Genomic DNA, 23,949 nt, shown 5'->3' with positions numbered 1-23,949 from the left:
TGACTCATTTGAAATAATCGTGATGCCCAAAGAGATGTTTTTTTGGCACGATTGTAGCAAATAAACTCAAAAGTAGCTTTTAATTTTCACATTTAAAAGAAAGGAGATCTTAGGATTCAGCGGTGTCACTAAAAAGGTAATGATTAAAACAAAAAATAAGTTTTCCATTAGCTTTTGCAGTAAGTTGAAATTAATTTACAATGAGCTCAAAACTGTTCAGAAGGGAAAAACTATTTAAATAAACTACTTTTCACTCTAGGCCTACTAAATGTTTAATTCAGTTGTTAAAATGTTGATGATTCGCTGTCAATTTTCGTTTACGATCTTCACCCATTTTATTTCGATTCTGCCGATGCACTTTATTCAGTTGCATTATAGGCTTTTGTGTCTAGTGCGTTAGCACGCAGACACAATAGAAGAGCGTACGGAATTCGAAAAGCACCTTATATACGCCATATTTGAGCACGAAATATGATGCTTTACTCATAGTTTACCTTACGTGACAGATAACATGAATTGTACACTGATTTTCAACCAGTGGAATGTGTAACCATGTCGATATTTTATCGTTATAATTTCGGAAACTGTCGGTTGACCAATTGGATTCAAGTAGAAAACCGCAAGGAAGAGTCGGGAGCAATTGAATTCGGGGACGAAAATATGACGATGACTTTGATCTTTGACCACCATGAGCTTTTACCCGTGCCTTGAGGAAAGGAGGAATTTCACAATTTTGGATCACACTTCGGAAAGTTGGTGAGTGTCCTTTTGCTCTTGTAAACTTTATGATGAACTTCTATAACGTGGGTTTCTCAGTATGCCACAGCTTTCGAAGTTTGAGTCAATGTGGTCGAGTAAAAGACTTTAAAGGATGTTTTCAAGTGTTCCGCGATCGATGCTCTCCACGCCAACAGAATAGTCATGCTGCGGTGTTGTTTACGATGCGTAAAGGAAAGAACTTCAGCTTCGTGAGTTCCATTTGGGGAAAAGAAAAGGCCGTAAAGGCAAACATTGAGCTCCTTTTGGGGAAAATTGAGCCCCTTGTGGGGATTATTGAGCCTGCCCGTTTGGAGATTACACAAAATGTATATCGAAGAGCGAGAAACCTGACTGATGTTAAAGGAAAGACTCCTTCTACTGACGAAACATCTGCGAAAGCTGTGGTATATATGAACAGAAAAAGTTATGTTAGTAGCAGTATAAATGCGATTAAACGTCATGTAAACGATTTCTCGAAAACAACTGACGTGGATATGTTGTGTTCACGTGGAACAGATGAAACTGATACACATTTCAAAACAGCTGACCAAAAACAAAAGAAACGACGTAGAGACCGAGAGCCGTCGAGGGTCTCGATGAAACGGATTGTGCAGTTTATGAAAAAAAGAAAAACAAGATATAAAGTTAAGGTCATCATTAGGAAATATAATTATTCCTAAGTCTTCGAGGCTATACAGCTTTGCTACTGACCATAAGTTGTGTTACATAAGATATCTTTAGAGATGTGACAGTTTTTTCACCAGCTTTGTTAATCTAAGCAAACCAACCGTAAATAAGCTTTTAAAGAAATCAAGAAGCCATTCTAGAAGATTTTCTGTATCAAGAATGAAGCTTATGACTTCAGGTGATATTGAATTAAATCCAGGCCCTCAACTACATGTAAATGTTAACACTGAAACTACAGTATCAGTTGGTTCCACCATATTGTTAAACTTTCGGTTACGTCAGCTGGGATTTAGACCCCTAGATGTTGGGGGTGCTGATGACTGTTTTTTTAGAGCTGTTTTTCATCAGTTATATGGTGATCCATGCCATCACTTGCATGTTAGGCAAACTGGTATTGATTATCTAAGAGCAAACCCAGAACATTTCATTGAAAGCAATACCCAGAATTCATGGAATGAATATTTGACCAACATGTCATTACGAGGTACATGGTGTGATGCACTCATTGTTCAAGCAGTTGAAGAGTCACATTATTTGAGAATTCACATCATAGAATCCCATGAAAATTTTTGTCACACAACTATAGTACAGCCTGTTCAGTTATTAGAAGAGCCAGTTACATCAATATATTTAGGTCACGTAAGTGAAGTACATTATGTGTCAACAGTGCCTTGTATGTTTGGCAGTAGCTCATCAGAAAGTCAGCAAATTCATAGTGATTTAAATATGATAGAAGAAAGTGTTGTCTCTGGGAATTCACATATCAGCACTTCAAAAAGGAAGTACAGCAGTTACATGAGGGAATATCGAAAAAGAAAGAAGGTTGATGAAAGAAGAAATTTACCATCTAAAGGAAGCAAACTCAATGATGCAAGCACAAAACGCAACTGCAGTGCTTACGTGAGGGAATATTATTGCAAAAAAAAGAAAAGCAGTGACAAGGGGAAATTGAATGAAAATAATCCCAGCCATAGATGCGAAACTGCAAAACAAAATTCTTCTCTTGACGAAAATCAAAATACAGAATGTCCCATTAAAATAGGAACAACTCTTGAAAAAGGTAACAATACAAACCAAAAAAATGTGGACTATTTCATTTCATTGTTTCATGAACTGGTGTCCAATGGTCCTGTATATGTCTGTAGCTGTTGTGATCAGTTATGGTATAAACAGTGTTTCTCTTGCTGATAAAATAAGAAAGGAATATCCTTCATCAGCTGAAAAATATTTATCTAATCGAAAAAGTGTGAAAAATATGGAGTGGTTGTGTAGAACATGCCATAATTATTTATTAAAAAATAAAGTTCCCCCTTCTGCTGTTTTGAATGGAATGCAATTTGCAACGAAACCAGACTTTTTTGACTTGAATGAATTGGAAAGCAGACTTTTAGCTCCAAGACTTGTTTTTTTTAAAATTAATGCAGGCACCAAGAGGTAGACAATTCAAAATACATGGAAATGTTGTAAATGTACCAGCAGAAGTGTCTGAGACTGTGAATATGTTACCAAGGTTACCATCAGAAACAGGTACAATTAAGGTAAATTTAAAAAGAAGATTGCAATACAAAAGTTCAGCATTGTCCCTTAACATAAGACCTCATAAAGTTGTCCAAGCAGTAAACTGGCTTGTCACTTACAGTACCCTAATTAGACAAGAAGGAATAACAGTTAATCAAGCCTGGGGAGAACAAAGCACATCAAACTTTCTATTTGATGACAGAAATATTGAAAATGAAGCTGAAGAACCGCAAAATATTCACAACAGTACTAATAATACCACAAATAATACATGTACTTCCTCTAGTGAAGATATTGAGACTGAAGATCAGTGGAGTGAGGATGAAGCAGAAATACCTGCTCGAGTTACTGACACTACGTAAACTAACACAGATTTTGTTGAAGACAATGGGAGTCAATGTATTCTAAGTGTTTCACCTGGTGAAGGAAAGAAGCCATTAAGCATATTTCAAGATCAGTTTTCTGAAGAATTAGCATATCCTGGTATATTCCTTAGTCAAAAACGACCGGAAAATAATGATAGACTTGTTAATGTTCACTACAGTGACATTTGTAAATCTGAATTACGACAAGCAGATAGAAGAGCTGCAGTGTGTGTTGAAAACATATTCTTCAAAGCAAAGAAACTGCAAATGAAAATATTACGAGGAAAATCACAAGTTGCTCTTAGAAAGTGCAAAGGAAATAGCAGAACTTTAAATGCAGCACAACTCAAACAAGAAAGGGCAATAGAAAATTTGATTCATCATGATGAAGGATTTCAGTTCCTCAAGGCATTAAGAGGCTCTCCACCTTATTTTGAAAAAGCAAAAAAGGACTTGTTTGCCATGATAAGACAGTTAGGACCAGCATCATTATTTTGTAGTTTCTCTTCAGCAGAAAATCAGTGGATCCATCTGCTTAGAATACTTGGTGAATTAGTTGACCACAAACAGTACACAGATACTGATAATTTTAGAAAATATGAATTGGAATGAAAAATGCAGGTTAATTCAAAGTGACCCAGTAACATGTGCAAGGCATTTTTATTATCAAGTAAGTCAGTTTCTGACTAACTTTCTCTTAAAAGGAGCCCAACCCCTGGGCAAAATATCTGACTGGTTCTATAGAGGAATTACGGTCAACTCGCCGACGCCAACTCGCCGACGTGTAAATCGAGTAGAGACGTCTGCGAGTTGGTCCTCAATCCAATACAACTTATTAGAAGTTAAACATACAGAAAAGTTAACGATATTTAGTTAAAAAAAACACTGGTGAACATTGGTGAACATCAAACAGAAGCTTAAACATTGGTGAACATTGGTGAACATCACCAATGACTATAACAGCTTAAGATGCGAACGAGTTATTGTGCGACAACAACACCGTAAAGACTCATCATGTCAATCGCTCAGATTTTTTAAAGAAAACTTGGCTTTCTAGATAAGATCTTTAGTAAAAAGCAATTCTTTTTATTGGCAACAAAGTTTATGAGAATCTCAAGGCGAATAAAGCGAAGTAAACATCACCAATGACTCTAACAGCTTCAGACACGAACGAGTTATTGTGTGACAACAACACTGTAAAGACTCATCATGACAATCGGTCAGATTTTATTAAGAAAACTTGGCTTTCTAGATAAGATCTTTAGTAAAAAGCAATTATTTTTATTTGCAACAAAGTTTATAAGGATCTCAAGGTGAATAAGGTAAATTAAACATCGCCAATGGCTATCCGCTTCAGACGCGAACGAGTTATTGTGTGGCAACAACACCGTAAAGACTCATTATGTCAATCGCTCAGATTTTTAAAGAAAACTTGGCTTTCTAGACAAGATCTTTAGTAAAAGCAATTCTTTTTATTTGCAACAAAGTTTATAAGGATCTCAATACGAATAAAGCAAGATAAACATCACCAATGACTATATCCGCTTCAGACGCGAACGAGTTATCGGGACTGTGACAACAACACTGTAAAGACTCATCATGATAATCAGTCAGATTTTTTAAGAAAACTTGGTTTTCTAGATAAGATCTTTTGTAGAAAGCAATTCTTTTTATTTGCAACAAAGTTTATAAGGATCTCAATACGAATAAAGCAAAGTAAACATCGCCAATGACCATATCCGCTTCAGACGCGAACGAGTTATTGTGTGACAACAACACCGTAAAGACTCATCATGTCAACCGCTCAGATTTTTTAAAGAAAACTTGGCTTTCTAGACAAGATCTTTAGTAAAAAGCAATTCTTTTTATTTGCAACAAAGTTTATAAGGATCTCAAGGCGAATAAAGCAATGTAAACATCGCCAATGACTATATCCGCTTCAGACGCGAACGAGTTATAACTCGTTCGCGTCTTAAGCTGTTATAGTAATTGATGATGTGCCTTAATGTTCACCAATGTTTAAGCTTCTGTTTGATGTTCACAAATGTTCACCAGTGTTTTTTTACTAAATATCGTTTACTTTTCTGTATGTTTCACTTCTAATAAGTTGTAATGGATTGAGGACCAACTCGCCGACGTCTCTACTCGATTTTATACGTCGGCGAGTTGGCGTCGGCGAGTTGGACCGTCGGCGGGTTGACTGGATACCCTATAGAATGGAATACCAGCAGCAAGGCTCACCTCACATCCACATGCTTATATGGCTAGACAGTGCACCAGTATTTGGAGTTGATGATGATGCTATTGTTACAAACTTCATTGATCAGTTCATTAGTTGTAAATGGCCGCTTGATGATCTAGAACTGTAGAAATCGGTGAACCGGCAAATTCACAGTCACTCTCACATATGTAGAAAGAAGAATAAGAATGAATGTCTATTTAATTACCCACAGCCTCCTATGAGGGCAACTGAGATTTTATATCCTTTAGATTCAGATATACCACTGCATGAAATGAAACAACACAAAGAATATTGGAAAACTATCCAGAAACAATTGAATGATTTAAAAGAAGGTGAATTTAGTTACCTCTAATGAGCTGCTTGTCAAGTTAGGTGTCACTGAAAATAACAATAGATTGGCTATCAGGTCAACTTTAAATTCTCCAACTATCTTTTTGAAAAGAGAACCAAATGAGTTAAGAATTAACAATTACAACCCAGCTTGCCTTAAGGCATGGAGAGCAAATATGGATATTCAATTTGTTCTTGATGTGTATGCATGTGCTATGTATATAGTGTCTTATATTTCTATAGCTCAAAAAGGAACGCGTGAACTTTTGCGACAAGCATGTGCTGAAGCTAGGAAAGGAAATTCTAACATCAAACAACAAGTCAGAGATATTGGAAACAAATTTTTGAACAGTGTTGGAATAAGTGCACAAGAAGCTGTTTACATTGTTCATCAGCTTCCTATGAAGAAATCATCACGCCAAGTGATATTTATAAATACTGCACCTCCTAATGAAAGAGTACAGCTTCTTAAGCCTATTAATGACATTTTAGAAATGGAAGATGATCGTGAAGAAGTATACACAGGTGGTGTTTTGCAAAGATATGCAAAACGTCCTTTTACTCTTGAGCACTTGACATTAGCAGATTGGGCAGCTTGGTATGGCTCATCAGGAAAACCCTACATGAAAAAATCATTTAAAAATGACACTGATAACCTTCCCTTTGAAACAGCAAGTGAAAACAATGATGATTACCTTTGTAATGAACTTAGTAATGAAAAGAAGAACAAAAAAAGATCAATAGCTAGAGTTATTAGAAGTGGTTGGTTTAAGAAAGAAAAAGATCCAGAAAAACATTATCGAGAACTTATTATGCTCTTTACACCGTGGAGAAATGAGGAAACTGACTTGCTAGCAAATAGTTCTTCCTACAAAGCACGTTTCTTACTTATGAAAGATGCCATAAGTGAACAAATGAAAGAATATGCTGTTTGCGGTAGTGATATGGATAAAATCCTGGAACACTTGAATGGTATGGAAGATACAGGTGATCATAATCCGATTCAGTATGATTCAATAGCACCATTTACACAAGATGTAGAATACCAAGATGAGGCTGTGGGTGATAAAGATCTTCAACCTGATTTTAACGAAAACTATGATTTATCAGATGATGTTGGAATTCCTTCTACTGTATCAAGTAGTGAACCACTTGTACTAAATGAAATGCAAGATCAAGAGAACAGGCAGTTGATTCAAACACTAAACAAGAAGCAAAAGGAATTTTTTTTATCACATTTTGCATCTTATTAAAACATCTGACAAACCATTCTACTATTTTCTCTCTGGGGGAGCTGGAGTGGGCAAGTCCCATCTTATCAGAGCTCTATATCAAGCAGCAGTAAAACATTTTAACTCCAGAGCAGGCGAAAACTTTAATGAAGTTAAAATATTATTGCTTGCCCCTACTGGAAACACAGCCTCTGGAAGTTATTACGAGCATATGGAATCCCCTTCCACCTTGTTGAGATCATCAAAAGCTTCTATGACAACTTTACCTGCTGTGTTGGTGATGGTGACATCTTATTTGAAGTTCTCACTGGTGTCAGGCAGGGGTGTGTAATGTCTACATTTCTTTTCAACCTTGTTGTGGACTGGATCATGCATCGCACCACTGAGGATCAGGTCAGGGGAATCAGATGGACACCTTTCTTCTACCTGGAAGACCTGGACTACGCAGACGATCTAGCCTTACTATCACACACCCACACCCACATACAAGAGAAGACGCATCGCCTCAACACCTTTGCAAAGCAAGTTGGCCTGAACATCGGCAGCAAGAAGACTGAAATTATGGCACTGAACGCTACCAACACACGACCAGTCCAGATTGATAACGAAGAGCTTCCTTACACAGACAGATTTACCTACCTCGGCAGTATCATCAGTAGAGATGGAGGAACTGACCTGGACATCCAGAGCCGTCTCAACAAGGCCAGAAATTCGCTCAATATGATGAATAAGGTATGGCGTTCTTCCACCTATAGTACTCGTACCAAGCTGAAGCTCTATCATAGCTGCGTCCTTACAACCCTCAAAACTCTCCACTTTTCACACCAAAAGCCTTCAAAGATCTTTTTGAACGGTGTGGAACCGAATCAATGGCTACCATCCTGATGAGGAGACGCTGGAGGTGGATTGGCCATGTCACCCGCCAAGAAGCTTCCATTGCAAAAACTGCTATGCAGTGGACGCCAGAAGGGAAACGCAAGCGGGGTCGCCCCAAGATCACATGGCGACGGACAGTTGAGAAGGAAATAAAGGAGATGGGGAAGACCTGGGAAGGCATCAAGTTCATGGCAAGGGATCGCCAGATGTGGAGGGAACACGTTGCTGCCCTACATGCCTGTTAGGCGTAAAGGGCATGAAGAAAGAAGAAGAACTACTGGAAAAGCTGCTTATGGTATCAAAGGGAACACAGTACATAGTGCCTTGGCAATACCTGCATGCCAGTCTCTAAAGACATATAAACCTCTTGACTCAAGCAGACTAAATACCCTCAGATGTAAACTTCGTGCTGTTCAGCTTATATTTCTTGATGAAATATCAATGATAGGCAATGCTATGTTAAATGCAGAGCGTGAAATTGCGCCCAATACAGGCGCCAATGCGACTAAATTTTTCACTTTGGCGACCAAATCCTGAAAATTAGTCGCCAAATTGGCGACTAGAATGCTTCATCATAACCTTACTTAGAGATAAAGTGAATTAAATTGGACATCCTAGTGTCCAATTTGTAGCACGTTAAATATCTTTTTCCTAACTTAATTTTGGAGGGTCTATCTAGAACGCTAACAGCGTTATAAAAGGTTTTATTTGTCTTTAAAAATGGCGACCAACTTTTTTTGAATTGGCTACCACTTTGAAAAATTTAGGAGCCAAGTGGCTACCAGAAAAAAAAATTAATTTCACGCCCTGAAATGTCCAAATAAATAATAGACTTAAGGATATCAAGGGTAGCAAAGAGGTATTTGGAGGTATTAGCATAATTGCATTGGGTGATTTGTTTCAACTAGAACCTGTTATGGACAGTTATGTGTTCAAAGACATGAAGAACTCAGATTATGGATCTCTTGCCCCCAATTTATGGCAAGAACATTTTACAATGTTTGAACTGGAGAAAATTATGAGACAAAGGGAAAGTAGAGAATTTGCTCAAATTCTAAATAGATTGAGAGAAGGTAATCACACCCAAAGTGATATTGCAAAACTGAAAGAAAGATGCATTTCAGAACACTGTATGAATTACCCAATTGATGTTCCTCATTTGTTCATTCAAAACTCAAAAGTTGATGAGTTTAATATTAGAGTTCACAGCGCAGCTACTGGTGACAAATATACCATCAAAGCATTGGATAGTGTTATAGGTGCAATTTTCCAGAACTCAGAGATAAAATCTTCAAGCAAATACCACTGGATCCCAGGAAAACGAAGTAGTTAGCTTCAAATCTTCAACTTGCTGAAGGGGAAAGAATAGAAATAGCCATAAATGTAAGAACTGATGATGGTATCACAAATGGTGCTGGCGGCATCATCAACATGATAAAATTGTATGACACAAATATACCATCTGGTATAATTTGGGTTCAATTTGACCATATGGATGTTAGTGAGAAAACCAGACATGACAACAGACATGTGTATGTCAATGGCATTGAATGCACGTGGACCCCCATCAAACCTGTTACTGCACAATTTGCAGTTGGAAGAAATAAAACAGCTCAAGTCAGAAGAAAGCAGTTTCCATTTAGACCTGCAGCAGCAAAAACAATACATAGATCACAGGGTGACACTGAAACTAGAATAGTTGTTAACTTTAACACCGGATGAGCAATACCTCATATACATTATGTAGGACTGAGCAGAGTAACAACCATTGAGGGATTGTATATTACTGACCTTTGTGAAAGCAAAATAGTTGTTATTCCTGAAGTAAAAGCAGAAATGCAACATTTAAGAAAAGACCGGCACCTCAAGCTTTCCATAATTCCAATTTATAAAACAGATCCAACAGCCTTTAAGATATGTTTTCTTAATTCAAGGTCATTGCACAGACATATTGAGGACATATGAAAAGACTTAAACTACTCAAACATGGATGTAAATGTATTCTCAGAAACATGGTTATATTACCTAGACAGTGATACTGACTACAGCATCACTGGGTATACCCTATTTAGAAATGACAGTCAACTTGACGGTTTCAATACAAGACCTTATGGTGGAACCGCAGTGTACAGTAAAATTCCTTTTCTACCTGGATATCCAGTTTGCAACAACACTGGTGGTGTTGAAATAACTATCATTAAGGTTACAACAGTTCGGAACTTCCACATATTACCATAATAGGCACATAGTGGTCACCAAGAGTGCCAATTAGACAAATGTGTGTAGCATTGATCGGACTTCTTACCCTAGATATTTCAGGTTTCAAAGTTTTCATTGGCGATTTCAATATCAATTGGTTAAATGAAAAAGACAAGATTCCTCTTTATAATCTATTTATAAGAGATCACAGTTCCAGACAACTGGTATCATGTTCTACTACTGATAACAGAACCACTATAGACCATGTCTACACTAATTTACCTGAATCACAAATCCATGTACACATTTTAGAAACTTATTTTTCCGATCACAAAGCAATACGTGCATTGATTCAAAAATAGACCTTCATGGTTTTCTTGTCACCTTCACTGTAACTTCCATGTGTTTTTCTTTTTGTCTTAGAGAGAATATTCATAGTTAATGAGTACAAAAAAATGGAATTAACTCAAATGTACACCTTAGATACCAATCATGCACTGTAATTGACATCTAAGGGGTAATCTGCAGATATGTGATATGCAACACATGTCCAGGTATGTTTATTTTATGATTATTGCTTTTGTGCCCTGTAGTACATACAGATTGCAGTTTTCTTTGATACCTGTTCTACAACCCACAGTTACTGATACCATTTTTTTCTGTTCGCTCTCCAGGTAAATACACCTCAGTTGTAATAGGACTTGAACGACAATGGACAACCTAACAGGATACATTCATAACGTATCCCTTGTTAAGCACTCCAACAAGACTTGCTATTTTGACATGCTTATTCAAACAGAAGCGACCAAAGTATGTGGAGTCTGTTTCTCTTCAAGCAAGCACCTTGACTTTGAAATATGCAGCAAACAAAAGTCCCCAGTAAAGATTAGCAACTTCACCATTAAAAATGACAGTGTTCTCATGAATCCAAGAGTCCAAATAGAGGAACTGAAGGAGGTCACTTTTCTACGAGAAGAGATTCCCTCAACTCTAAACATCTTGATGCTCTCGAATGTCACCAATAACCAACTTATTAATCTCAAAGCCAAAGTGGTCCACTTATCTGGAGTGAAGAAAATAATCACAAGAGATGGCACGAAGTCGAAAGCTGATTGTTGCCTCCTAGATCCATCTGGATCAATCAAACTAACCCTGTGGGAGGACCTGATTACAGATGTTGCAGATGACAACACATATAACTTCTGTAACCTTAAAGTGACGAAGGATAATGACGACTACTCCATTTACCTTACTACGCCAAAGCATGACTGTTCCATTTCACCAGCTGATCCCTTCCAAGAGGAAGTAGCTTCACCAGGTGATTTGCCAGACTACTTCACCCAAACATCAACAAATGCTGAAGTCCTTGGTGTTCAAAATTTCTTGTGCTATCGTCAATGTTGCAAATGTAACAAAAAGCTTCCAGCAACATCAGGGAATGTGGTAAAGTGTGAAACATGTGGCCTCAGGCAGAAAGTGTCTCCTTGCAGCAGTCAGTACCACTTGCAAGCATTGCTGAGACATGATGACATTAACACCACTGTAACATTTTTTAATGATACTTTGCTCAGTGCCTTACAGTTGTTTAAAGTTGACACTAAGCAGTCATTAAGTGAAGATATTGTTGTTGAAGCATTCCTAAATACACCAATGCTCTTTGTTACCTTTGATAAGAAAACTAAAGTTGTGGCTACAGTCAGTCTTGCAGAGAACTAAACTGCAGCAAGAACCAAAATAATGGTAAGGATCAGAATGCATCCACCCTATATTATCATTTAACAGGATACCAAAGCCATTGTTGTATCTTTCATTAAAGACAAAAATGTTCATTTTATTATCACTGGGACAATGTTCTGTTATAGCATTCCCCTTCTCCCAAGTGACTTTTTGTATTTAAAAGTATTTAGATATATATTTTATTGAGTTTGTACATTCAATTGAAAACTGCAACCGAAGTACATTTATGAACAGTCTTTTCAATGCTTATACATTGAGAAGAGAAAGTTTCAACAGGAACTCGAGGCTTTTAATGCAGATTACTGATGTTGCCACTTAAAATTTTCAATTACAACAGTAACCCGTCTCAGTTGAAACCTTCAGTAATTATCAAGTAGTAGAGCTGTTCGCATTTCTTCATACTCTCCTGTTGTTAAACCTTCTATTTATTTTTTATATGACAGTTATATGTTCATTAAATTTTCTGATGTAAAAGGAAAAAATCACAATTCCTAACTTGAATCATGTTTTGTTCTTTCTTATTGTATCAAATACACACAGTTACGGTTCCTTTTGTAATGCAGGCTGTTTTTTTACAATAAACTTGTTCATCCCTGATGTCTATGTTCCAGTCTCTGTATTCCAGATTTTAGCCACCTAACCTTGCAGCTAAAATTATTTTAATCAATTCTTGTTCAAATTGTTGAATTGAACTTGCAACCAAACCTACACAAAACAAGACCCCACGGAAGTACCGCTAAAACTCAGCACTAGATACACGTACGCATTGCGGACCTATTTTTTCGTCCGATACGTGATAACATATCTTGTTAAAACTTACCGAGCGTCACGCAATCGCTTTTCCGCGATCATCTTTTACGATCATTCGCACTATTGGGGAAAATTCCTTGCCCGTTTCTTGATCACAGACGTTCTTAAAATAATTTCAAGCCTTCCTAGAGTCTTCTCACTTTGCGCGTGAGTTGGTTGGTGTGATGTCTGTATAGAATTTACCAACTTAATAAAAGTGAATCTAGATGTAAATGAGATGTCACTATCGAATATTTAACACGCGCAATATTCGAGAAACAAGGGACAGCTTTGCACGTGGTCCATACGTGTCATCTTTTTAACCGATATGGGTTCACTTTGTTGACAAAAATAGGGGCTGAGACCAAAACTGTTCCCTCGACTTGATATATTTTTAACGTTTAGGGGTGTTCGCGCACTGATTTTTACATATGTGCCTTATATTGTTATTGGCTTACATGAGGAACCGGCGAATTTTTATAGGGAAAAGCGAAGCGTGGCTTTTGTGACTGGCCATTTGATTACTTTTCTGACTGTTTTATCTCTCATCTGTTTGGGGATTACGCAAATATTGATATGTGAAAATCAGACTATCTGGGGGCTTGAAATTCTATTAAGAACGATTGTAGCCGCTTTGTTAAATACCAAATGCAACGATCGCTTTATTAAAAACAAAAGATATTAAGAAACAAGCAAGGAATATTTCACAATAGTGCAAATGATCATGAAAGATGAGGGTTATAAATGTTTTGTTACTTGAGCAACATTTGATGCTTGATCATGCCCACCCAGCCCACCCTCCGCCCCACAAACACACACACACACACCAACAAAAAGGACACTATATGCCTAATGACCTCTGCCCATCCCACCTCCAGCCCACATAACCTTATTTCCAATTCCCATCACGACAAATGAACAAGTTTTCTTATTACACAACTGCCCAAAAGTCTTGAAATTTCACATAAACTGAATTCAACTGTACCTTATTCAAACAGTCCAAGATATCAATACAAACTTAAGCCATAACATGATTGAGCTGGCTCCAAGAGCCCTTTAATTGATTATATTTGCTGTCGGTCGCTGAAAATAGCTAAACACTTCTCAGTTGCTAGTAGTTTTAATTTGCGCATAAAAAAACAATGGAGATCTTAGGATTCAGCGGTGTCACTAATACATACTGATTGAAACAAAAACATTCAGTTTTGATAAGCTTTGGCAGTGAGTTGAAATTAATTTAAAATCAACTCAGAACTCTTTAGAAGGGAAAAACCATTAAAATAAACTATATTTGGTCAACACTTACTTAATTCCACACCAGATGGTTGCACTGAGACAATTTTGATGTCCTCTTATTGGCTCCCTTCGAAGTGAGGTCATAAACATATAAAGATAGTAGTTATTGGATTCTGAAATACATCCTTCTGCAAAATACTCGTCATTTTCTTCCTTTTTATTGTTTGTGTCTTCACGGATCGTGGTGTTATATCTAGCGACCCTCCATTTACTTTGGAAATAATCAAATTTTCAACAGAAGGAAAAAGGTGAGAAAGACATTATCATAATTAGTTGTTTTCTTCTGGTATTGTTCGGATCACTAAAACGAGTTTCATTCTAGGCCTCTTAGTTGTTTGATTCAATTGTTAAATCGTTGATGATACGCTGTCAACTTTCGTTGACGATCTTTACCCATTTTTATTTCGATTCTGCTGACTGAGTTTACCATGATACACTATATTCAGTTGCATTGTAGGCGTTTTTAACAATATTTGCTGCCGATCGCTGAAATCAGCTAAACGCTTCTCAATTGCCAATAATTGCAAAAAAACAAACTAAATTAAAAGAACACGAAATAAAAACAGGTACGAAAAAAGAAGCGAGAAGCAAAACTCGACAGAACGGAGAAAAACCAAATTTTAAACTGTTCGTAATACTAAAATCTCCGGAGTTTTTAAAAGGACCAATTTTGACAACAATCGGTAATGGATTTACGTTATTCGTCACCAGATGGTGGCAAGCGTTAACGATCTCTTACTTGACTGACTCATTTGAAATAATAATAATGCCCAAAGAGATGTTTTTTTGGCACGATTATGGCAAATAAATTCAAAAGCAGTTTTAAATTTTCGCGTTAAAAAGAAAGGAGATCTTAGGATTCAGCAGTGTTACTAAATGGTAAAGTTTAAAACAAAAGATAAGTTTTCCATGAGCCTTGGCAGTGACTTGAAGTTAATTTACAATGAACTCAAAACTATTTAGAAGGGAAAAACTGTTTAAATAACCTACTTTTCACTCTAGGCCTACTAAATGTTTAATTCAGTTGTAAAAATGTTGATGATTCGCTTTCAATTTTCGTTGACGATCTTCACTCATTTTATTTCGATTCTGCCGATGCACTTTATTCAGTTGCATTATAGGCTTTTTTAGTGATATCTGTTGTCGGTCACTGAAAATAGCTCAACGCTTTTCAATTGTAAATAACTGTTAAAAAAAACGAGACAAACTAAAAGAACACGAAATAAAAACAGGTACGAAAAAAAAGAGCGAGAAGCAAAACTAGACAGAACAGAGAAAACCAAATTTTAAACTGTTCGTAATTCTAAATTCTCCAGAGGTTTTAAAAGAACCGATTTTTGACAGCAATCGGTTCTATAGATCGATGACGCTGGTAAAATAGTTATGTCATTCGTCGCCACGAAATAAACACGAAATAAAAACAGGTACGAAAAAAACAAATAGGCGAGAAGTTGAACGCGACAGAACAGAGAAAAACCAAATTTTATTTTATTTTGTGTCATCGCGGATTATGGCTTTATATCTGGCGACTCTCTATTTACTTTGGAAATAATCAAATTTTCAACAGAAGGAAAAAGGTGAGAAAGACATTATCATCATTACTTTTTTCTTCTGGTATTGTTCGGATCACCAAAACAAGTTTCATTCTAGGCCTATTAGTTGTTTAATGCAATCGTTAAATTGTTGATGATTCGCTGTCAATTTTCGTTGACGATCTTCACCCATTTTATTTCGATTCTGCCGATTGACTTTACCATAATTCACTTTATTCAGTTGCATTGTAGGCGTTTTTAACAATATTTGCTGCCGGTCGCTGAAATCGGCTAAACGCTTCTCAATTGCCAATAACTGCAAAAAAACAAACCAAATGAAAAGAACACGAAATTAAAACAGACACAGAAAAAAAAAGCGAGAAGCAAAACTCGACAGAACAGAGAAGAACCAAATTTTAAACTGTTCGTAGTGCTAAAATCTCCGCAGTTTTTCAGCCGGTCGCTGAAATCGGCTAAACGCTTCTCAATTGCCAGTAGCTACTTAAAACGAAACAAAACAAAAGAACACGAAATAAAAACAGGTACGAAAAAAAGCGAGAAGTGAGAAAGCCTATTATTTGTTTAATTCACTTATTAAATTGTCGATGATTCGATATCAATTTTCGTTGACGATCTTCGCCCATTTTATTTCGATTCTGCCCATTTAGTTTACCATGATGCCCTTTATTCAATCGCATTGTAGGCGTTTTTAATGATATTTGCCGTCGGTCGCTGAAAATAGGTAAACGCTTCTCAATTGCCAATAACGGCAAAAAACAAACCAAATCAAAAGAACATGAAATTAAAACCAGTACAAAAAAAGCAAGAAGCAAAACCCGACAGAACAGAGAAAAACCAAATTTTGATAACTGTTCGTAATACTAAAATCTCCGGAGTTTTTGAAAAGGACCAATTTTGACAGCAATCGGTAAAAGAGGTACGTTATTCGCAACCAGATGGTTGCAAGTGGTAACGATCTCTTACTTGACTGACTCATTTGAAATAATAATAATAATGCCCAAAGAGATGTTTTTTATCACGATTATGGCAAATAAATTCAAAAGTAGTTTTTATTTTCGCATTAAAAGAAAGGAGATCTTAGGATTCAGCGGTGTCACTAAAAGGGAATGATTAAAACAAAAGATAAGTTTACCATTAGCTTTGGCAGTGAGTTGAAAAACCTGTTTAAATAAACTTCTTTTCACTCTAGGCCTACTAAATGTTTAATTCAGTTGTTAAAATGTGGATGATTCGCTTGCAATTTTCGTTGACGATCTTCATCAATTTTATTTCGATTCTGCCAATGCACTTTATTCAGTTGCATTATAGGCTTTTTTAATGATATTTGCTGTCGGTCGCTGAAAAAAGCTCAACGCTTCTCAAGTGTAAATAACTGTTAAAAAAAACGAAACGAACCAAAAGAACACGAAATAAAAACAGGTACGAAATAAAAAGCGAGAAGCAAAACTCGACAGAACAGAGAAAAACCAAATTTTAAACTGTTCACGGTGATACTAAATTCTCCAGAGCTTTTAAAAGGACCAATTTTTGACAGCAATCGGTTATACAGATCGATGACGCTGGTAAAATAGTAATGTCATTCGTCTAAGAAATAAACACGAAATAAAAACAGGTACGAAAAAAACAAATAGGCGAGAAGCTGAACTCGACAGAACAGAGGAAAACCAAATTTTAAACTTTTGGTAATATTCAAATCTCCAGAGTTTTTAACGTGGTTTTATATCTAGCGACTCTCCATTTACTTTGGAAATGATCAATTTTTCAACAGAAGGAAAAAGGTGAGAAAGACATTATCATCATTAGTTGTTTTCTTCTGGTCTTGTTCGGATCACTAAAACGAGTTTCACTCTAGGCCTATAAGTTGTTTGATTCAATTGTTAAATCGTTGATGATACGCTATCGATTTTCGTTGACGATCTTTACCCATTTTTATTTCGATTCTGCCGACTGAGTTGACCATGATACACTTTATTCAGTTGCATTGTAGGCGTTTTTAACAATATTTGCTGCCGGTCGCTGAAATCGGCTAAACGCTTCTCAATTGCCAATAACGGCAAAAAACAAACCAAATCAAAAGAACATGAAATTAAAACCAGTACAAAAAAAGCAAGAAGCAAAACCCGACAGAACAGAGAAAAACCAAATTTTGATAACTGTTCGTAATACTAAAATCTCCGGAGTTTTTGAAAAGGACCAATTTTGACAGCAATCGGTAAAAGAGGTACGTTATTCGCAACCAGATGGTTGCAAGTGGTAACGATCTCTTACTTGACTGACTCATTTGAAATAATAATAATAATGCCCAAAGAGATGTTTTTTATCACGATTATGGCAAATAAATTCAAAAGTAGTTTTTATTTTCGCATTAAAAGAAAGGAGATCTTAGGATTCAGCGGTGTCACTAAAAGGGAATGATTAAAACAAAAGATAAGTTTACCATTAGCTTTGGCAGTGAGTTGAAAAACCTGTTTAAATAAACTTCTTTTCACTCTAGGCCTACTAAATGTTTAATTCAGTTGTTAAAATGTGGATGATTCGCTTGCAATTTTCGTTGACGATCTTCATCAATTTTATTTCGATTCTGCCAATGCACTTTATTCAGTTGCATTATAGGCTTTTTTAATGATATTTGCTGTCGGTCGCTGAAAAAAGCTCAACGCTTCTCAAGTGTAAATAACTGTTAAAAAAAACGAAACGAACCAAAAGAACACGAAATAAAAACAGGTACGAAATAAAAAGCGAGAAGCAAAACTCGACAGAACAGAGAAAAACCAAATTTTAAACTGTTCACGGTGATACTAAATTCTCCAGAGCTTTTAAAAGGACCAATTTTTGACAGCAATCGGTTATACAGATCGATGACGCTGGTAAAATAGTTATGTCATTCGTCACCACGAAATAAACACGAAATAAAAACAGGTACGAAAAAAACAAATAGGCGAAAAGCCGAACTCGATAGAACAGAGAAAAACCAAATTTTAAACTCTTTGTAATATTCAAATCTCCAGAGTTTTTAACGTGGTTTTATATTTAGCGACTCTCCATTTACTTTGGAAATGATCAAATTTTCAACAGAAGGAAAAAGGTGAGAAAGTCATTAACATAATTAGTTGTTTTCTTCTGGTCTTGTTCGGATCACTAAAACGAGTTTCATTCTAGGCTTATTAGTAGTTTGATTCAATTGTTAAATCGTTGATGATACGCTATCGATTTTCGTTGACGATCTTCACCCATTTTATTTCGATTCTGCCGACTGAGTTGACCATGATACACTTTATTCAGTTGCATTGTAGGCGTTTTTAACAATATTTGCTGCCGGTCGCTGTAATCAGCTAAACGCTTCTCAATTGCCAATAACTTCAAAAAAACAAACCAAATTAAAAGAATACGAAATAAAAACAGGTACGAAAAAAAAAGCGAGAAGCAAAACTCGACAGAACGGAGAAAAACCCAATTTTTAACTGTTTGTAATACTAAAATCTCCGAAGTTTTTAAAAGGACCAATTTTGACAGCAATCGGTAATGGAGTTACGTTATTCGTCACCAGATGGTGGCAAGCGTTAACGATCTCTTACTTGACTGACTCATTTGAAATAATATTAATGCCCAAAGAGATGCTTTTTTTTGACACGATTATGGCAAATAAATTTAAAAGTAGTTTTTAATTTTCGCATTTAAAAGAAAGGAGATCTTAGGATTCAGCGGTGTCACTAAAAGGTAATGATTAAAACAAAAGATAAGTTTTCCATTAGCTTTGGCAGTGAGTTGAAATTAATGTACAATTAACTCAAAACTATTCAGAAGGGAAAAACTGTTTAAATAAACTACTTTTCACTCTAGGCCTACTAAATGTTTAATTCAGTTGTTAAAATGTGGATGATTCGCTTGCAATTTTCGTTGACGATCTTCACTCATTTTATTTCGATTCTGCCGATGCACTTTATTCAGTTGCATTATAGGCTTTTTTAATGATATTTGCTGTCGGTCGCTGAAAAAAGCTCAACGCTTCTCAATTGTAAATAACTGTTAAAAAAAAAACGAAACAAACCGAAAGAACACGAAATAAAAACAGGCGCGAAATAAAAAACGAGAAGCAAAACTCGACAGAACAGAGAAAAAACTGTTCTTGATACTAAAATCTCCAGAGGTTTTAAAAGGACCAATTTTTGACAGCAATCGGTTATACAGATCGATGACGCTGGTAAAATAGTAATGTCATTCGTCTAAGAAATAAACACGAAATAAAAACAGGTACGAAAAAAACAAATAGGCGAGAAGCTGAACTCGACAGAACAGAGGAAAACCAAATTTTAAACTTTTGGTAATATTCAAATCTCCAGAGTTTTTAACGTGGTTTTATATCTAGCGACTCTCCATTTACTTTGGAAATGATCAATTTTTCAACAGAAGGAAAAAGGTGAGAAAGACATTATCATCATTAGTTGTTTTCTTCTGGTCTTGTTCGGATCACTAAAACGAGTTTCACTCTAGGCCTATAAGTTGTTTGATTCAATTGTTAAATCGTTGATGATACGCTATCGATTTTCGTTGACGATCTTTACCCATTTTTATTTCGATTCTGCCGACTGAGTTGACCATGATACACTTTATTCAGTTGCATTGTAGGCGTTTTTAACAATATTTGCTGCCGGTCGCTGAAATCGGCTAAACGCTTCTCAATTGCCAATAACTGCAAAAAAAACAAACTAAATTAAAAGAACACGAAATAAAAACAGGTACGACAAAAAAAAGCGAGAAGCAAAACTCGACAGAACGGAGAAAAACCAAATTTTAAACTGTTCGCAATACTAAAATCTCCGAAGTTTTTAAAAGGACCAATTTTGACAGCAATCGGTAATGGAGTTACGTTATTCGTCACCAGATGGTGGCAAGCGTTAACGATCTCTTACTTGACTGACTCATTTGAAATAATAATAATGCTCAAAGAGATGTTTTTTTGGCACGATTATGGCAAATAAATTCAAAAGCAGTTTTAAATTTTCGCGTTAAAAAGAAAGGAGATCTTAGGATTCAGCGGTGTCACTAAAAGGTAATGATTAAAACAAAAGATAAGTTTTTCATGAGCTTTGGCAGTGACTTGAAGTTAATTTACAATGAACTCAGAACTATTCAGAAGGGAAAAACAGTTAAATAAACTACTTTTCACTCTAGGCCTACTAAATGTTTAATTCAGTTGTAAAAATGTTGATGATTCGCTTTCAATTTTCGTTGACATTCTTCAATCATTTTATTTCGATTCTGTCGATGCACTTTATTCAGTTGCATTATAGGCTTTTTTAGTGATATCTGTTGTCGGTCGCTGAAAATAGCTGAACGCTTTTCAATTGTAAATAACTGTTAAAAAAAACGAAACAAACTAAAAGAACACGAAATAAAAACAGGTACGAAAAAAAAGAGCGAGAAGCAAAACTAGACAGAACAGAGAAAAACCAAATTTTAAACTGCTCGTAATACTAAATTCTCCAGAGGTTCTAAAAGGACTAATTTTTGACAACAATCGGTTATACAGATCGATGACGCTGGTAAAATAGTTATGTCATTCGTCACCACGAAATAAACTCGAAATAAAACAGGTGCGGAAAAAAAAAGGCGAGAAGCAGAACTCGAAGTAACAGAGAAAAACCAAATTTTAAACCCTTCGTAAGACTAAATTCTCTTGAGTTTTTAAAAGGACCAATTTTGACAGCAATCAGTTATACAGTCTGATGACGCTAGTCATGTAATTCGTCACTGCTGAAAAAAAAAACACGAAAACGAAAAGAAAATAAGTACGAAAAAAATAGAGCAAGAGGGAAAACTCGGCTGAAAAAAGATAAACTAAATATTGAAATGTTCGTAATGCTAAATCCCTGAAGTTAGTAAAAGCACCAATTTCAACAGCTCTCGTTTATAACAGTTCAGTGACGCTAGTAAAATAATTACTTGCCAGCGTTAACTATCTCTTACTTGACTGGCTCGTTTGATATAACGATGATGCCCAAAGACGTTTTTTGTCGACACGATTATGGCAAATTTATTCAACAGTAGTTTTAATTTGTGCGTTAAAAACAAAGGAGATCTTAAGATTCAGCGGTGTTACTAAAACATAATGATTGAAACAAAAAATTCAGTTTTTCATTAGCTTGGCAGTGAACTGAAATAAATTTACAATAAACTCACAACTGTTTAGAAGGGAAAAACTGTTTAAATAAACTATTTTTAGTTAACACGCACTTAATTCTACACCAGATGGTTGCAATGGAACAATTTTGATGTCCTCTTATTGGCTCGCTTCGAAGTGAGGTCATAAACATATAAAGGTAATAGCTATTGGATTGTGAAATACATCCTCATGCAAAATATTCGTCCTATTCTTCCTTTTTATAGTTTTTGTCATCGTGGCCGTGGCTTTATATCTAGCAACTCTCCATTTACTTTGGAAGTAATCAATTTTTCAACAGAAAGAAAAAGGTGAGAAAGACATTATCTTCATTAGTTGTTTTCTTCTGGTATTGTTCGGATCACTCAAAAGAGTTTCATTCTAGGCCTATTAGTTGTTTGATTCAATTGCTAAATTGTTGATGTTTCGCTGTCAATTTTCGCTGACGATCTTCACCCATTTTATTTCGATTCTGCCGATTGAGTTTAACACGATGCTCTTTATTTAGTTGCATTGTAGGCGTTTTTACAAATATTTGCTGTTGGTCGCTGAAATCGGCTAAACGCTTCTCAATTGCCAGTAACTGCTAAGAAAAACAAAACAAAACACTAAACAAAAACAGGTACGAAAAAAAAAGGAGAATTAAAACTCGACAGAACAGAGAAAAACCAAATTTTCAACTGTTCGTAATACTGCAATCTCCAGAGTTTTTATAAGGACCAATTTTGACAGAAATCGGTTTTACAGTCCGATGACGCTAGGAAAATAGTTATGTTATTCGTCACCAGATGGTTGCAAGAGTTAACGATCTCTTATTTTATTGACTCATTTGAAATAATAATAATGCCCAAAGAGATGTGTTTTTTGGCACCATTATGGCAAATACATTAAAAAGTAGTTTTTAATTTTGGCATTAAAAAGAAAGGAGATCTTAGGATTCAGCGGTATCACTAAAAGGTGATGATTAAAACAAAAGATACGTTTACCATTAGCTTTGGTAGTGAGTTGAAAGACTTTCCAGAAGGGAAAACTGTTTAAATAAACTACTTTTTACTCTAGGCCTACTAAATGTTTAATTCAGTTGTTAAAATGTTGATGATTCGCTGTCAATTTTAGTCGACGATCTTCATCCATTTTATTTCGATTCTGCCGATGGCATTAACCATGATGCACTTTATTCAGTTGCATTATAGGCCTTTTTTTTTTTAATGATATTTGCTGTCGGCCAGTGAGAATAGCCAAACGCTTCTCAATTGCTAATAACTGTTGACAAAAAAACAAAGAAAAGAAGAGAACAGGAAGAAAATAAGGTAGGAAAAAATAAGCGAGATGCAAAACTCAACAAAACAGAGAAAAACCAAATTTCAAAGATTTCGCAATGCTTAATTCTCCAGAGGTTCAAAAGGACCAATTTTTGACAGCACTCGGTTATACAGACCGATGACGCTGGTAAAATAGTTATGTCACTCGTCACTACGAAATAAACACGAAATAAAAACAGATACGAAAAAAAAAAGGGCGAGAAGCAAAACTCTACTGAACAGAGAAAACCAAATTTTAAACTCTTCGTAATATTCAAATCTCCAGAGTTTTAAAAAGGACCAATTTTGACAGAAATCGGTTATACAGTCTGATGACGCTACTCATGTCATTCGTCACTGCTGAAAAAAAAAAAAACCAAAACAAATGAAAACGAAACACGAAAAGAAAACAAGTACGAAAAAAATAGAGCGAGAGGAAAAACTCGGCAGAAAAAAGATAAACTGAACATTGAAATGTTTGTAATGCTAAATCTCCAAAGTTAGTAAAAGGACCAATTTTGACAGCAATCGGTAATGGAGTTACGTTATTCGTCACCAGATGGTGGCAAGCGTTAACGATCTCTTACTTGACTGACTCATTTGAAATAATAATAATGCCCAAATAGATGTGTTTTTGCACGATTATGGCAAATAAATTCAAAAGTAGTTTTTTTAATTTTCGCGTTAAAAAGAAAGGAGATCTTAGGATTCAGCGGTGTCACTAAAAGGTAATGATTAAATCAAAAGATAAATTTTCCATGAGCTTTGGCAGTGAGTTGAAATTAATTTACAAGGAACTCAAAACTGTTCAGAAGGGAAAACTGTTTAAATAGACTGCTTTTCACTCTAGGCCTCCTAAATATTTAATTCAGTTGTAAAAATGTTGATAATTCGCTGTCAATTTT

The 23,949-nt window shown here is 35.7% G+C and overlaps 2 protein-coding genes and 3 pseudogenes across 3 annotated transcripts; all 5 read left to right on the top strand.

Annotated features, from left to right (window-relative positions):
- The first annotated feature begins 941 nt into the window (after positions 1–941).
- LOC149045267 (uncharacterized) lies at positions 942–2,600 on the top strand (annotated as a pseudogene).
- Positions 2,601–2,644: 44 nt separating this feature from the next.
- Positions 2,645–7,154, top strand: LOC149045266 (uncharacterized; annotated as a pseudogene).
- A 309-nt stretch (positions 7,155–7,463) lies between these two features.
- Positions 7,464–8,254, top strand: LOC149045265 (uncharacterized). The gene is made up of 2 exons (XM_089205882.1): positions 7,464–7,865; positions 7,919–8,254. Exons 1-2 carry the CDS (start codon positions 7,464–7,466, stop codon positions 8,252–8,254), a joined length of 738 nt encoding a protein of 245 aa, XP_089062008.1.
- On the top strand, positions 7,994–10,570 carry LOC149045264 (uncharacterized; annotated as a pseudogene). The gene has a single exon (XR_016187113.1). The product of XR_016187113.1 is annotated as an uncharacterized LOC149045264 (transcript).
- On the top strand, positions 10,266–12,720 carry LOC149045263 (uncharacterized). The gene has a single exon (XM_089208109.1). It carries the CDS (start codon positions 10,920–10,922, stop codon positions 11,922–11,924), a length of 1,005 nt encoding a protein of 334 aa, XP_089064235.1. The 5' UTR covers positions 10,266–10,919; the 3' UTR covers positions 11,925–12,720.
- The last annotated feature ends 11,229 nt before the right edge of the window (positions 12,721–23,949 follow it).

Source organism: Pocillopora damicornis, chromosome 5 (genome assembly GCF_964200805.1).
Source record: "Pocillopora damicornis chromosome 5, jaPocDami1.2, whole genome shotgun sequence".
Taxonomy (NCBI): domain Eukaryota; kingdom Metazoa; phylum Cnidaria; class Anthozoa; order Scleractinia; family Pocilloporidae; genus Pocillopora; species Pocillopora damicornis.
Note: the sequence above shows the minus strand (reverse complement) of the source record. Positions and strands in the feature narration are given on the sequence as shown.

Bases quoted from the DNA above. Each gene is read 5' to 3' on its own strand.
- LOC149045265 (XM_089205882.1), top strand. From the start codon at position 7,464: ATGTCTACATTTCTTTTCAACCTTGTTGTGGACTGGATCATGCATCGC. The intron at 7,866-7,918 runs GTATGGCGTTCT...GCTCTATCATAG, and splicing joins CGCTCAATATGATGAATAAG to CTGCGTCCTTACAACCCTCA.
- LOC149045263 (XM_089208109.1), top strand. From the start codon at position 10,920: ATGGACAACCTAACAGGATACATTCATAACGTATCCCTTGTTAAGCAC.